General features: G+C 35.3%; 1 protein-coding gene across 1 annotated transcript in view; it reads right to left on the bottom strand.

The window, feature by feature from the left end:
• Window positions 1–16,481, bottom strand: part of trio (trio Rho guanine nucleotide exchange factor) — a 1,056,141-nt gene that overhangs the window by 290,683 nt on the left and 748,977 nt on the right. The window contains exons 36-37 of the mRNA XM_090403001.1: window positions 9,741–9,834; window positions 3,193–3,307 (exon numbers count right to left, since the gene is read on the bottom strand). Coding sequence (XP_090259127.1) covers window positions 3,193–3,307; window positions 9,741–9,834 — 209 coding nt within the window. The remainder of the gene's footprint in view (window positions 1–3,192; window positions 3,308–9,740; window positions 9,835–16,481) is intronic.

A 16,481-nucleotide genomic window follows, 5' to 3' on the forward strand; every position in this document is an offset into this window, starting at 1 on the left:
CAGGTAGTTGATATCTGCCTTAGCATGTGAGTCTTAATATGAATCTTACATTAGGTCAAGTTCCAAAGGTAAAGAAGGAAGGACAGGAAGATTGTACCACTTCATAAGGGAGGTGAAAGAACTCAAACATCAAATTATAGGTCAGTGTATGTGTGTGCATAGTGCATCGGATTACAGATTGGCTATTTGATAGGTATCAGTAAGTTCTGTATAGAGAAGCAATATCCCAGAAGAGGAAAGTCACTAGTGGTGTACTTAGAGATGTCTGTTTTAGTGTCATTGCTGGGGTGTAATCTACTAGAAATTGGTATGACGTTACCTACAGCAAGATCCTTTCCACGACCGCATTGGAATTTTAAAAAAGCAAATTGGAGAAATTTTGCAAATGAATTGGATGTGTTCGATGGATACCTACTAGAGTTGCAGAGCACAAAAAATTCGTAGGAACGATCATATCAACTACGAAAAAATATACCCTACAGGTTACAGAAAAGATTATGTTCCCGGATGGAATGAAAGAGTGGAAATCTTTATAGAGAGTTCCTCAAAAGTGAAGATCCTGAAATAGTAGATGAATTACTATATGGCCTGAACTCATCTCGAAAAACAAAATGGATTGATGTGGTTGAAAACCTTGACTTCAAAAGATCAAGTAGAAAAGCTTGGAATCTTCTCCAAAAACTATCCACAACTAATCTATGTAAAAGTAAAAGCATTTTGATCTCTCCTGAGACAATAGTTAATCAAATCGTTAATATGTCAAGAGCACCCAGGGACCATGAACATACCAAGAAAGTTAAGAAAAAACTTAGAACATTAAAAACAAATGTCCCTGCTTTCTCAAAATATGCCTCAATCTTCACTATAGATGAAGTAAAAGCAGGCAAGGCCCCAGGCTTCGACAGTATCCATCCTGAATTCCTGATTAATAGTGGGCCAAAAAAACTATAAAATGGCTTTCTGAATTCTTCTCTGATGTATTAATGACTGGCTGACAACCCAGCCAATTTAAGAAGTCAAAAATAGTTGCTATTCTTAAACCTGGAAAACTGCCACGGAGGCACAAAGTTACAGACCTATTGCTTTATTGAGTTGCACTTATAAAATGTTGGAACGGCTTCTGTACAACAGAATGTCCATACCAATCATGTAGCATGTCCTGATTGAACAAGCTGGTTTTAGAGAAAAGCACAGTTGCTGTGACTAAGTGCTCACTTTAACATCATACACAGAAGATAGATTCCAGAAGCAAGAAAAAACATCAGCTATCTTCTTAGACCTAACAGCAGCCTATGATACAGTTTGGCATGAAGGTCTTATATACAAATTTCTTAGTAATGTCCCATGTAAACGGACTCCACACTTAATTTCCTCCATGCTCACTGAACGTTTCTTTCAAGTTATATTACGAAATAAAATGTCCCAACAATGAAAGCTTAATAATGGTCTCCCACATGGGTCAGTATTGGCACCCCTACTTTATAATCTATATACATATGACTTTCCCGCCACCATCTCATGCAAGTTCTGTTATGCCGATGACACTGTAATTGCCATTCGACACACAAAAAGCATGAGTCAGATCGAAGAGGTACTTACAAAAGATCTGAAAACAATAGGTGAATACTACAAAAAATGGAGGTTCAAGCTCAATCCAGACAAAACAGAAGTATCAAGCTTTCACCTTAATAATCACATGGCAGATGTCACTTTGAATATCTGCTTTGAAGGATTCTTACTACCCTTACTTTGGTCACCTGGTTTTCAAAAGGATGAAGAGATATTGGAAAGCATCCAGAACCGATTGACTAAGGTAATTTCTGGTCCTTAGAATGCTGAGTAAAGAAAAGTTGGCAAGTTGCAATTTGTATCTTCCCAACTTTGTGAAGATGCAATTTGTAGAGTGTAGTGAATAGGAATGATATAATAGAGACATATAAGTTAGTAAGAGGTTGTTAGAGAATTAATGTGAAAAAGGTTTTTAATAAAATGGTGGGAGAACAAGAGGTTATCCTTGGAAGCTGTATAAGAAGAGTGTGAGCAAGAGAAGCATGTTTATTGCATGGAGAGTGATGAATGATCGCAATGCATTGCCAGAGAGTGCTGTCTAGAGAATACGCACGTATTTAAGGCATGGTATGAGCTGTATTATGATAAAGGGACCTCGTGTGATGAGTCTTTAATTCCATAGGGGTGTTTAGATAATAATAACAATCTTCTATATATTTCTATTCTATATATATATTCAATATTCTACACACACACACACACACAGTAGTAGTTCAGACAAATCTATTTTCTTTTAATTTATGATAAAAGTATTGATGTTAGCTCAACACTTTTATCATAAATCTACAAAGTAGTTTTAAATTTTTCATTCTAATTTCAACACTCACTAATAAATAATATATTCCAAGAATATCATTTATTTGTTAGCTTAGGCCACTTGATTGGATAAAAAAAAAAAATTGTCATAATGGAAATTTTTCCAACAAAGGGAAAGAACAGATCATAAATCAAACAATTACTATTGCCCAAGAAATCTGTTCAAGCAAACTATAGCATTTGTTAACTCCAAAATAATTTTATAATAATTTCATTTCAAGAATTCAAACAATAGTTTCAGTACAGCTTTCAATTTAAAACTATATTTTAGCATTTGCAATTACCGCAGAAGCGAAACATGTTTATTAGCATCCAACCAGTCAAGGAGGAATACTAGAAGATTCGTAGTGTTAATTTCGCAGATGTTACCCTTTAACATAAAACAACTCAAATAGTTTTAAAATGGAAGGCAAAATATTTTCAAAGAATGACTGCACATTTCAAGAGCAGTAGACACTTATGGGCAAAATCCATAGTAAAAGCAACTGCTTTTAATATAAAAAAAAGCACTAAAAATATGATTTCATTTGCAAACTTCTATTATTCACATGAATATAATGCAGATGAAAACAATAACATTTCAATTAGAATAATGTATCGTCAGATTCATGAAAAGGATATGCTTTGTTCCTATTTTGGCAAATTTTTTTTTTCCAATTAATTTCAGAAATACTATTCCCAGAAATCAAGGTAATAATGCTAATTTTGACCTCTGTTACATATTTTAATATTAGATAATATGTATTAAGCAGATGCTATCTAATATAAAACATTACAAAATTTGGAAAGTGATCTAGAGGAACATACCCTCCAGTTAGGAGCTGTTGATTTTTTCGTACCACCTGGTTTAGATGAATCACTGGGTGCTCTCTCTGGACGACCATGACTGCTAAGTTTGCGGACTGGATTTGATAACCACTTCCTGAAAAAATTATTTTATTTTAGAGGTAAACAAATGTGCATTATTACATCATAGTATGAACAGTTTAAGTTACACAAAACAATTTTGGAAGTTTTCATTTTTCTCATTGCTTTTTTATCATAAATTAAAGATGTCAAGAAATTACATTCTTGGTTTCATACTTCATCCAAGTGTAAGCAAACAAAGTTTGCAAGTAAGTAACTTCACAACGTGGCTACTTGTATATAGGGGCTAATGACTTCACATTGATTTCCTTAGTATCCTATAATGCAAGGTACATATCCTTAAGGATAATTAGTTGAGAGTTTACTCACCCAAAAATAGCATATTTTCTGTGTTTTTAAGCAGCCTTATTTTAATAAAGAAATCAATGGTTGAGGGATGATAGCCTATTAATTTTTTTTGTTTTATTCTATTTTTGTAGAATTTATATGTGTGTGTGTGTGTGTGTGTGTGTGTTTTTCAACAGCCTCAATGATGAATTTCCAATAGAAAACTCTAAAACTTAACTTAGAACTTAATTATCTTATTTCAAATAATCAAAATACAATGAGGTGTTTCTGGTATAACTGGTATAACCATAATGAAAGTCATGGGAAGTCTTTGGTAAGAATACAGAAGATAAGTATCACGAAAATTACAAAATGCTGTTGAGGTTGTTCAAAAAGCTTAGAAATGGAGGAAACAATACTGCAAAAGAAATTAGAAATGATAAAAGTGATATAAAATCTGAGGAGAAAGCTATTCAAGAATGCCTACAGTAATTACTTTGAAGAATGTTAAATTCCAAGATGAACAGAGCAGTGTTACAAAACATTCAAAAAGAATGCAATCAGGAGTACATATTAATACCCGAGATGGATATTGTAAATTTCTTGTATTCATTCTAGTATAGGTAAGTAGCATAACACCATAATAACTATGTGGTACAAATACCATCAAAATTTGATAAATCAACTATCAATAATGGGGATTCTTAAGGGACAAAGCTGTATAACTGAGAGGAGACCTCCACATAGCCTTTAAAGGAATGCGGAGAACCGACCAGGGCATCTGACCTAATGTCCAATCCTCACCTTCTCGTGGTGCACCCTGTTGGGTATCTACTTTGATACTGAACGAACAAGGATGGGCTGGCAATTTGGGATTAAGCCGACCAAATTGTATTCTTATTGGTTAAACCAAAATAAAAAATGATGGTACGACATGACAAAATTTCATGCCGGCTGGGACGTCCCCCGGTTAAACAAGGCCCCCGTTGTTTTCGCCAGTGAACCAGGGCGAACAGCGAAAAGTCAGCTACTGGAACAAATCTGAAAACAAACCCCAACTCAACATCACCAGAGTTAAAGATCGGTACTATCAACGTAAGAAGCCTGAATGGCAAAGAAATGGAGCTAGCTGAGGAATTAGATAAGTACCAGATCGACATAATAGGGGTGACTGAAACAAAAAAGACCAAAACTGGTGAGATCTTTCTCAGCAATAAATACAAAATGTTATATTCAGGCAATGACAATCAAGGAAAAGAAGGAGTAGCCATAGTATTCAACACAAAATACGAGGCCCATCTTCTTGAATGGCAGTCAGTCACAAGTAGAGTAATGTGGGCAAATATGAGAATGGGGAACTGGACAATGAGACTTATTTGTGCCTATGGTCCCACAGAAGGTTCTACTAAGGTAGAAGTGGAGGAATTTTTTGAGGCTTTAGAAAAAGCAACTGACACAATGAAAAAGGAAAAGTTGGTCCTTGTTGGGGATCTAAATAGCAGAGTAGGAAATGATTGTGAGACATACAAAAATATTTTGGGAAAATTTGGAGAAAAGAGCAAAGCTAATAATAATGGCAAATATCTGTTGGATTTCTGCTCAGGACATGGACTGGTTATTACTAACACCATGTTCCAACATAAAAATGTGCACAAATTCACATGGAGAGAAGAGGCTAGGAATAAGAAAAGTCTCATTGACTATGTTATCGTTGATAGTGATGTTTTCTCCCTGGTGCAGGACACCAGAGTGTACAGAGGATTTGAAATTGGAAGTGATCACTATTTAGTCTTGAGCAGGATAAAATTGAATTTCATATTGAAATGAATAACATGTAAGAAAGTTTTAAAGCGAATAAAAGTTGAGCAGCTCTCAGATGTGAACTGTAGATTAAAATACACAAAGATTATTGAAGAAAAAATGAAAGAGTTTGAGAACAGGAATGAAAGCTTGGAGATTCAGTGGCAAACTCTGAAGAAAATATTGATTGATTCTGCCAGAGAGGCATGTGGTGAGGTTGTATGCAAGGATAAAAAAATCAGAACTCCCTGGTGGACACAGGAAGTTAAAGAGGCAATGAAGGAAAAGAAGAAAGCATATCAAAAGTTCCTGGCAAATAAGTCAGCTTTTACTCTTACAGAATACAGAGACAAATGTAAGAAAGCTAAACAGTGTGTAAAACTAGCTAAACAAAAGTCATGGGAGGACTTTGGCAAGAATATAGAAAATAAATATGAAGAAGGTGGCAAAATATTCTGCAGGTTGTTGAAGAAGCTTAGGAATGGAGGAAAGAGTGCTGTAAAAGGAGTTAGAGATGATAAAGATGACATGAAAACAGGAGAAAAAGATATCCTTGAAGTATGGAGTAATTACTTTGAAAAAACTCCTAAATGAAACAAGCAGTGATGACAGCACAGTGATAAAAAACACTGACCAGGCATGCAGTCAGGAATACATATCCATACTTGAAGTAGAAAAAGCCATCAAAGGCTTGAAATGTGGAAAGGCAGCAGGAGTAGATGATATTCGACCAGAAATGCTGAAGTATGGTGGTATAAAAGTCTTACAGTGACTGCACTGCATAGTTCAGAAAGCCTGGACAGAGGGATGAATTCTCGATGATTGGAGTAGAGCTGTCATAGTACCCATATATAAAAAGGGAAATAAAACTGAATGTGAGAATTACAGAGGTATTTCCCTACTGAGTGTTCCTGGCAAGATCTATGCAAGTATACTTGAGAAATGGTTGAGAAGAATTGTGGAAGAAAAGCTTGGTGAAGAACAAGCTGGATTCAGACCAAATAGAGGCTCTCAGGATCAGATTTTCACTTTACGACAAATAGTCGAGAAAGCATGGGAATACAACAAAGATCTGTATTTAAGTTTTGTCGATTTGGAAAAGGCATATGACAAGGTGCCAAGAGAGAAGCTATTCAATACGCTGCAGTTATATGGTGTCGGGACATTATATCAAGCAATACTTAGTCTTTATTTGAGTTGTAAGTCAGCAGTTAGAATTGAAGGAAGTACAGGAAGATGGTTTAATGTTAAATCTGGTGTGAGACAAGGATGTACATTATCCCCTCTGTTATTCATTATCTATATGGATCACATTATGAAGGAATGTGGTATTAAACCTGATATCAAAATTGGAGATGTTAATGTCAGCTGTTTGCTTTATGCGGATGATGTTATACTTCTAAATAAATCCGCTACAAGTCTGCAAGATTCTCTGACTAAATTGAATAGCTGTTGTAATAGATATGGTATGATGGTCAGCAATAAAAAGACAAAGACAATGAAAATAGGCAGAATCATTGAAAATGTCAACTGTGTTGTGAATGGAGAACCTGTGGAACAAGTAAAACATTTCAGCTACTTAGGCACGATTTTTACTGAAGATGGTAAATTAAATATAGATATAGACAACAGAATCAGCAAAGCTGGTATGGTGGGAAGTCAATTCAATAAATTCATATGGAATAAGAAAGAAATTAGTCGGAACACTAAATTAGCTGTATACAAGACAGTGTTCAAACCAGTTTTAACTTATGGATCTGATAGCTGGATCAGAAGTAAAACACTTGACCAAAGACTAGAGACCGCAGATATGAGAATTCTGAGAAAGATTCCAGGTGTGAACAGATGGCATCAATGGCAATATCATATTAAAAATGAGGATATTAGGAAAGAATTTGACATTGTCAGCATCCAGGAATGCATTAGCAGAGCTATCTTTCAAATCAGCTAATCTTTCCTAACTTTTTATTGTATATATAGTGTTTTTTTTTTTCTTAGGAAATTTTATTGACCTTTTTAGTTATCTTACACTAGCTACTTAGGTGACGCTTTTTGGAATTGTCAGTTATTGTTTAATTTCAGCTTAACATGTACTGAAGATGTCTGTGCACACAGGCAAAAATTATACTATTAAAACAATCTTTTTATGTGAGATTTTCCTTCATTAATTTTGTATTTATATGTCTATTCACGGTATTCCTTTACAAAGAGTTATATTAAGAATGAGAGAGGAAATTTACAACTCTTTGTTCTGCACCGCTTTTTTCCACTTAAACACTTTATGTTTCTTCAAATACTGTTTTTATTGAAGCCCTTGGTTGTGATACGAACAGCAAAAGCATGATAAAGATGCTTAAGGGATATTTGGTCTTCCTGCCTACTATAATATGAAAAACAATATCTTCCCATTTTTACAAAATATATCATGGCTGCCTCTGCATCAATGATATTCCATAATAAGTATATCAAGTTGCCAAAAGGTGTCTTACCTTATTATTAAATTACTCTGCATTTAGAGAAAAATGTTGGAAGTTTTATATATTATAGTTTTATTATAGTCTAACCAAGTGGAAAAAAACTTCCATCTGTCTCTAAATCCAGAGTAATTTAATAATAAGGTGAGACATCTTTTGGCAACTCGTATAGGTAAATATGACTTCTGCATTGCTTCCACCTTGATATCACCAATGGGTCTGGCTCCCATTGATGAGACCTCAATAAAGGTCGAAACCGGTCTGGGCAGCGGCCCTTCCCTTATTGCATAGCATTATACATGTCCACAAGGAGATGGAGATGTGATTTGCATTATGGGAGATACTAAGACAAGGAGTGATGAGAGCTTGGTCCACCTTTACAACGAGTTGGCTCAGTCCTGAAGATACTTCAGGCACAAACTTGGTTTGCTTACACTTGGATAAAGGATTAAACTAAATTTATTATAAGAGAAATAGATTATAAGAATTATTACATTGCTTTCATCACATTTCACAGTATGTTATGATCAACACAGTCAAAAGTTTTCCTAATCAATAAAATAGATGAATATTTTGTTTTGAAATTTTCCAGCCAGAGCCTGTAATTCTCACAGTCTCTAACATTTGACTCCCCCCCCCCCTCCCATTTTGGAATTGGGATGATTACTGATGTTTTCCAATCTCAAAGTCTGTATATTTTTTCCAAATCTTTGACAAATTCAGTTAATATATTCACAACTTCATCCTCCAGCTGCTCTCAATAATTCCACTGACACTCCATCAGCTTCAGGAGCTTTTCCTTTTGGCAGCAGTTCCACATTGTTCATATCACTTCACTTTTAATTATCATACATTCTTCAACAAATTCTCTCCTTTCAAATTCTCCTTTAATATTAGCATATTTCTTGTAAAAGTATTCTACATACATACTCATTCTATTTTTTTTTTCACATCTTCGATCAAACTTTTTCTCAAATCACTTTTTTGCTAATCTTAATCCAGGGATCAACTTCCCTGTAACTTCATTTATTTTTTTACCAGAGATCACTTGTATTAACGTTATACTTTCTTTGATTTTCCTGCACCTTTTGTTTAGACGTTTTTCTTTATCTTTCTTGGCTTTCTCTGAAGTTTTGCATTTTATTTCTTTCTTTCTTCTGCTATTTTGAATAGCATCTTATGATGGCTACTTACAATTGTTCTTTCTTGATGAATTAATTAGATTTGCTTTTGCTTCTTTCATTACTGTATATTTTGTTTCTTCATTACTTCCATATTCAAACAGTGAATATGGAAGTAATGAAAAAAAAAATCAGTGGAATGAACATCAATGACAGAATCATTTTAAAAATGATGTTTAGAAAGAAACTTGTGATCATCATCATTAGAATTCAAGAATATGTGAGCAGAACTATTTTAGTATAGTCAGTTAAACAAAATGGGAGACTAAACAGTTGTTTGATAGCAAGACGGCTTGAAAACGACAAAGATATAGGTAGATTGAGGCAGTCAGAAGTACCATAGAAGACCAAAATATAATATCTGGCAATGCTGGAGGACTAACAAACAGCAAATGAATTTGGAGGAAAATTGTTGATAGGAAGAAGGTAATGTAAACTTATCATGTAGCACTATCACGGTATCCTAGTAATCCTTGATGACACATTATCAAGAATTAGATGGTAATGATGATGATAGTGGTGGTAACCACATAGAAAATATGCTGTTGTGTAGCATACATTCAGTGAACCATGCTTTCAGGACTATCAAATCAATTTCACAATGTGGCCGTATAATAGTGAGATCACTATGTTGGATGTTTAGACAAAAAAAAAAAAAACTTCAATAAGTGATAAATAATCACAGAAAGACAATTATATTAATTACCTAAAGGTTCCTCTCCTTTTGTTACTGACAAGTCCAACAGTGAGTGGATAAGAAGTTGGTGTACTAGGACTCAACTCTCCACCAGAAGTAGCATCTATAAAAGAAGTGCAGATATGTACATATTGTAAATATTTTTAAATGATGTAAAATTATTCACTTTTATTCATGTGAAATCATTAACCTCTATATATATGATTGCACAGTCATGAAGTTACTTCATGTGCAAACTTTTTTGCTTACACTTGGATAAAGGATGAAACCAAGAATATAATTTCTTGGCATCTTCAATTTATAATATAACCAAGTGGAAAAACTTTCAACATCTATCTCTAATCCAGAGTGTTTTAGTAATAAGGTGTGAGACCTTTTGGGTACTTGTATATGAAAATATGACTTCTGCATTACTTCAACATTGGTATCACTTCTATGTCTGGCTCCTACTATTGAGACCTCAATAAAGGTCAAAACTGGTCTGGGTAGTGGCCCTACCCATAAAGCATAGCATTGTACATGTTGTAAGGATATGTGAATTGCATTATGAGGTACTAAGGCAAATGATGTGAAGTCATTAGCATGTGAATGACTTCAAGAACAAGTATGATAGATAGCTAGTGTGTGTGTAGTATATGGTCTCCCTCAATGAATCCCTGACTCCCTGGAGGTCTCTCTTAATAATAATATAATTTAAGGTTTGAAGTTAACGTTTGTGCATATAACTTACAACTAGTATTTATAAGACTTAATTTCTCTATAGTTTTCATAGTTGCACTTATCAGCTTTTTTTTATATATGCTGGAATGATAATTGCTTTACTACATCTATCTGGGACTTTTCCTTGATGCCAGATATTGTTAAATCATTTTAAAGGTTGTCTGATGAATAGGAAGCCTATTGAATAAATTATATATATTTATTCCATCTTCCCCATGGGATTTTTCTAATTTTCTTTGCTGTGTTGATTGTTAAATTTCCTGTAATGTTATTTCTTCTGCTGTATAGTAAGTAATCAGCATTATATCAGTTTTAGATTCATTAGAGGGTTCAAAGAGGATGAATGAATGGATGAACAATATATTCTGGTAACTGTTCTCCCCACACCTCTCTTCTCTGTGCAGCATGAGTGATACCCTTCGAGGCCATGACAAACATACTTAGAGATCCATAACTCCTCCATTTTGAGGGTACATCAAATAAAATGGTGTCATTGTAGGCTAGCAGTTACTGCACAGACCCGAACCTGTCAATAATGAGTCAGGAGGCTTTCCAATTAACTGCCACATACTCTACCAGGTCATGCCTGGAGAGGAAATCTGAGCTCTACTATGTGTGTGTGTGTTGGGGGGGGGGGGGGGTACTGTCGCAGCCACATCATGGCAGAGAGACTGAATTCTCTCAGTATGGATGCCATATCCAAGGGTCTATTATCTTTCACTGCACATCCCCACTATATCCTTAAGTCTAATCAAACTTATTAAGACTCTCACAAACAATAACAGTCACACTGTGAAAAAAGCAAATCTCTCTCAAACAAATCCAATCAAAAAAAGTCACATAATAACCAGTCATAACATACACACCATGCCAGAATTTCTTCACTAAAATCTCACCTTCACATCCAGTTTACTAATATCCGTGGCATTAACACAAAACATAAATGACATTCTCCACCACTTCCAGACCAGACATCTAATTCCTGACAAAAACCCAGATCACAACTACATCTACTATGGCCCACTTCCGGTGGTCCACCTGTTTTCACCACAGCACCTGTGCCATAGCCTGAAAGAGAATGACTAATTTAGAATCATTCCTTGCTTCTGATCTTCTCTGGCTCAAGGTTTCCTTGCTCCATTTAGTAACATTTATAACATTTATTTATTGCATTTACCGGTCTCCAAACACTGATTACCACTCAGTTCTCTTCACATTCCTTTCCATGAAACTTGAGCACCTGCAATCAAGCTATACAAATAATGAGGTCATCTTTCCGAGCAACATAAAAGTCCATAATTCCAACTAGCTCATCATCACCAACTCCAACAGCAACAACTAAGAAGAACAAGCAACAGAAAAGTTTGTTTTAAATAATGACTTAACACAAATTGTACATCTACCCATCCCATTCGAATTCCTAATAAACCTCTTCACTCTACAAATACTCGGTATTGCTTTTAGACCAGTTCTCCTTCCAGATACACTGTAGAGGATGCTTCTCCCCTCAACAACTCAGACCACAATCTTGTACAAGCCTCCTCTCTCCAGAATGCCCATGCACCAACCAATCCTGACCGCATATCCACTGGCACTTTGTAGTGCCAGTGGATACGAGGTCAGGATTGGTTGGTGCATGGAGCCAATTGGGATGACTTTTGGAATTTCTACTCCTTTCCTTGATCTGACTATTGCTTCCACTCATCTGGCCTTAACACTTACTGCAAACACATCACAAAAATTATTCTCAGTGGTATCAAGGCCTTCATCCTACATAATCCTTACCTGCTTTACAAGCCCTAGTTCAACCAAAAGTTAATAAAAGCAGTCAATAAAATAAAATTCAGTTTACTGCATGTGGCTCTCATCAAGAAGTCTAGCTTCATACTCTGCCTATACAACAATTCATAACATTAATCAACTTCAATAGCAGAAAATTTGCCTCTTGTCCAATCAGAAGCCATGCCTTCTGGTCCCTTGCTAAGGACAATAGACATAACTGCTGCTCTCTTGCACTTCCACCTTTCTCTTTCTCATCCTGATGGCTTCACTGTTACTTCATCCAAAGATAAAGCTGACCTCCTGGCATCAATATTTTCCTTGAACCCCTCTATATATGAAAAAGGGAAATCACCTCCTACTAGATTGGATAGTAAAAAGTCGTATGGTCTTGATAACATCTCTCCAATTGTTTTCATACATTATCCTCCAGAGCTAACACCCAAACTACATCATCTCTATAAGTTATTATACATATTTTATACTGATCCCAATGCATGGAAGCAATCTTTGTTTCAATAAGGAAATAAAATGATTAGGCATATTTAAATAAATTATAATACCCGAATTAACTCACGTAAAATATTATTCATTAGTATCTTTCTTTTAAGGTTACACTGTGATCAGCATTCATATTTATGAATTTAGGGACACAAAACACACGTGTTGAAAAAATTATTTTACTGATTAATAATAAAATCATAGCTTGATGTTTCGACCCCTGTATTCAGGTCATCATCAGAGGGATACATGTGTATAAGAACCAAGCAACATGCTGTTGCACTCTATATAGATAAATTACATGTACATGGTTAACTAATCTTTTTTCTTCCCCTGCCTTCTAGTGATAAAAAAAAAACAAAAAAAAAAAACAATAAACTCTGCTAAAGACCTCACGTACTAGGATTTTTCTGGAATTATACAGTTCATATTGTTATATTATGATTATCTTCTGGATTTGTACAGTAGAGGTTGTTATTCAATGTTCAGGGAAAAAAAAAAAATCTTGTGGTTGCTATGAAGGTTGCAGATCGGTCCTCCACATTCTTGGAATGGTTAGACCATCATTTTTATTCAGATTCGGATCATGCTTGAGCATTTCACAAGCTTACTTGAATTTCCACTCGAACCAGGTTTTGGTGCGGTGTAGGAACTCAGTACCTTTCCAATCAATTCTGTCGTATGTTTGGAGTGTGCGTGGTCAGAGAGGCTGTTTTTTCCAAAATGAAGGTATTTTATGTGTCCTAGTGTTCATCCATCCTGATTGGAATGGTTCTCCCTGTTTCCCCTATGTATGGTATGTTACATGTGCATTGTATTTTGTAAACCCCTGGTTAGGCTAGGTGTGGCAGAGTATCCTTGGAAGAACTGCATAGGTGTCTTAATTTTGTCGGGGGGTTTAAAAGTGGTTTTGATGTTGTATTTGTATAGTGTTCTGTCTATTTTTTCGGAAATGCCTCTAACATATGGTATAGAAATAGCATTCTTGAAACTTTTTTGTTATTAGTGGTATCTTTGTGGAGGATCTTGTCTATTTTTTTGGAAATGCCTCTAACATATGGTATAGCAATAGCATTCTTGAAATCTTTTTTGTTATTAGTGGTATCTTTGTTTCTTATTCTATTTATACTTTGTTATTAGGGGTATCTTTGACAAGATCCTCCACAAAGATACCACTACTAACAAAAAAGATTTCAAGAATGCTATTGCTATAATATATGTTAGAAGCATTTCCAAAAAAATAGATAGAACACTACACAAATACAACATCAAAACCACCTTTAAACCCCTGACAAAATTAAAACCCCTACTCAGTTCTTCCAAGTATCCTCTGCCACATTTAGCCTATCCAGGGGGTTTACAAAATACAATGCACATGTAACATACCATACACAGGAGAAACAGGGCGAACCATCCCAATCAGGAAGAATGAACACAAACGACACATAAAATACCTCCATTTTGGAAAAACTGGCCTTTCTGACCACGCACTCCAAACATACCACAGAATTGATTGGAAATGTACTGAGCCCCTACATCACACCAAAACATGATCATCGTCATCATCAAATTCCAGAAATGTACCCTCAAGGGGTGTACAGGATATAATAGTACTACATGAAAAATTCACATCATTACTAATTTCCTATCTATAATTTTCCATCAAATCAGTCTGTTACTTGTCAAGACTCCAGCATTATCAGATCTTATATTTCTATCATCTGAGGCACTTTGTACTGTATCAATCCACCTATATTTTGGTCTTCCTCTGGGTCGTTTTCCTGCCAACCTGGCAGAGAACACTTGTTTTGCTAATCTTTCCTCACCCATTCTGTTTAAGTGACCATACCACCTGAGATTAGCTCTGCTAATGCATTCCTGGATACTGGCAATGTCAAGTTCTTTCCTAATATCGTCGTTTTTAATATGCTATTGCCATTGATGACATCTGTTCATGCCTCTAATCTTTCTCAGGACTCTCATATCTGCAGTCTCCAGTCTTTGATCAAGTGTTTTACCTCTGACCCACCTCTCAGATCCATAAGTTAAAACTGATTTGAACACTGACTTATATACAGCTAACTTAGTGTGTTCCGACCAATTTCTCTCTTATTCCATATGAATTTATTCAGTTGACTTCCCACCATACCAGCTTTGCTGATTCTGTTGTCTATCTTCATATTTAATTTGCCAATTTTGGTGAAAATCGTGCCTAATTAGCTGAAATGTTTTACTTATTCTACAGGTTCCCCGTTCACAACACAGTTGACATTTTCAACAATTCTACCTATTTTCATTGTCTTTGTCTTTTTATTACTGACCTTCATACCATATCTATTACAACAGTTATTCAATTTAGTCAGGGAATCTTGCAAATTTGTAGCAGATTTATTTAGAAGAATAACATCGCCCGCATAAAGCAAAGAGCTGACATTAACATCTCCAATTCTGATATCATGTTTAATACCACTTTCTTTCATAATGTGATCCATATAGATAATGAATAACAGAGGGGATAATGTACATCCTTGTCTCACACCAGATTTAACATTAGACCATCTTCCTGTACTTCCTGCAATTCTAACTGCTGACTTACAACTCAAATAAAGACTAAGTATTGCTTGATATAATGCCCACTGACACCATAAAACTGTAGCGTATTGAATAGCTTCTCTCTTGGCACCTTGTCATATGCCTTTTCCAAATCGACAAAACTAAAACACAGATCTTTGTTATATTCCCATGCTTTCTTAACTATTTGTCATAAAGTGAAGATCTGATCCTGACAGCCTCTATTTGGTCTGAATCCAGCTTGTTCTTCACCAAGCTTTTCTTCCACAATTCTTCTCAACCGTTTCTCAAGTATACTTGCATAGATCTTGCCAGGAACACTCAGTAAGGAAATACCTCTGTAATTCTCACATTCAGTTTTATTTCCCTTTTTATATATGGGTACTATTAGAGCTCTACTCCAATCATCAGGAATTCGTCCCTCTGGCCAGGCTTTCTGAAAACTATGCAGTGCAGCCACTGTAAGACTTTTATACCACATACTTCAGCATTTCTGGTCGAATATCATCTACTCCTGCTGCCTTTCCATATTTCAAGCCTTGGATGGCTTTTTCTACTTCAAGTATGGATATGTATTCCTGACTGTATGCCTGTTCAGTGTTTTTTACCACTGTGCTATCACTGCTTGTTTCATTTAGTAATTTTTTATTTAGTAATAAAAGTCAAAGGAGGACTCTGGCAAGAACAAAGAAAATAAATATCAAGAAGGTGGTAAGATACTTCAAGGATAGCTTTTTCTCCTATTTTCATGTAACCTTTATCATCTCTAACTCCTTTTATAGCACTCTTTCCTCCATTTCTAAGCTTCTTCAACAACCTCCAGAATATCTTACCACCTTCTTGATATTTATTTTCTTTGTTCTTGCCAAAGTCCTTCTTTGACTTTTGTTTAGCTAGTTTTACACAGTGTTTCGCTTTCTTACATTTGTCTCTGTATTCTCTAAGAGCAAAAGTTGACTTATTTGCCAGGAACTTTTGATTTGCTTGCTTCTTTTCCTTCACTGCCTCTTTAACTTCCTGTGTCCACTATGGAATTCTGATTTTTCTATCCTTCCAGACAACCTCACCACGTCTCTCTGGCTGAATCAATCAGGGTTTTCTTCAAGGCTTTCCACTGAATCTCCAAGGTTGGGTTCATGTTCTCAAACTCTTTCATTCTTTTTTCAATAATCTTTATGT

This window comes from Typopeltis vanoorti, chromosome 2 (genome assembly GCF_054136105.1).
Source record: "Typopeltis vanoorti isolate ZY-2024b chromosome 2, IOZ_Tvanoo_1.0, whole genome shotgun sequence".
Lineage (NCBI taxonomy): Eukaryota > Metazoa > Arthropoda > Arachnida > Uropygi > Thelyphonidae > Typopeltis > Typopeltis vanoorti.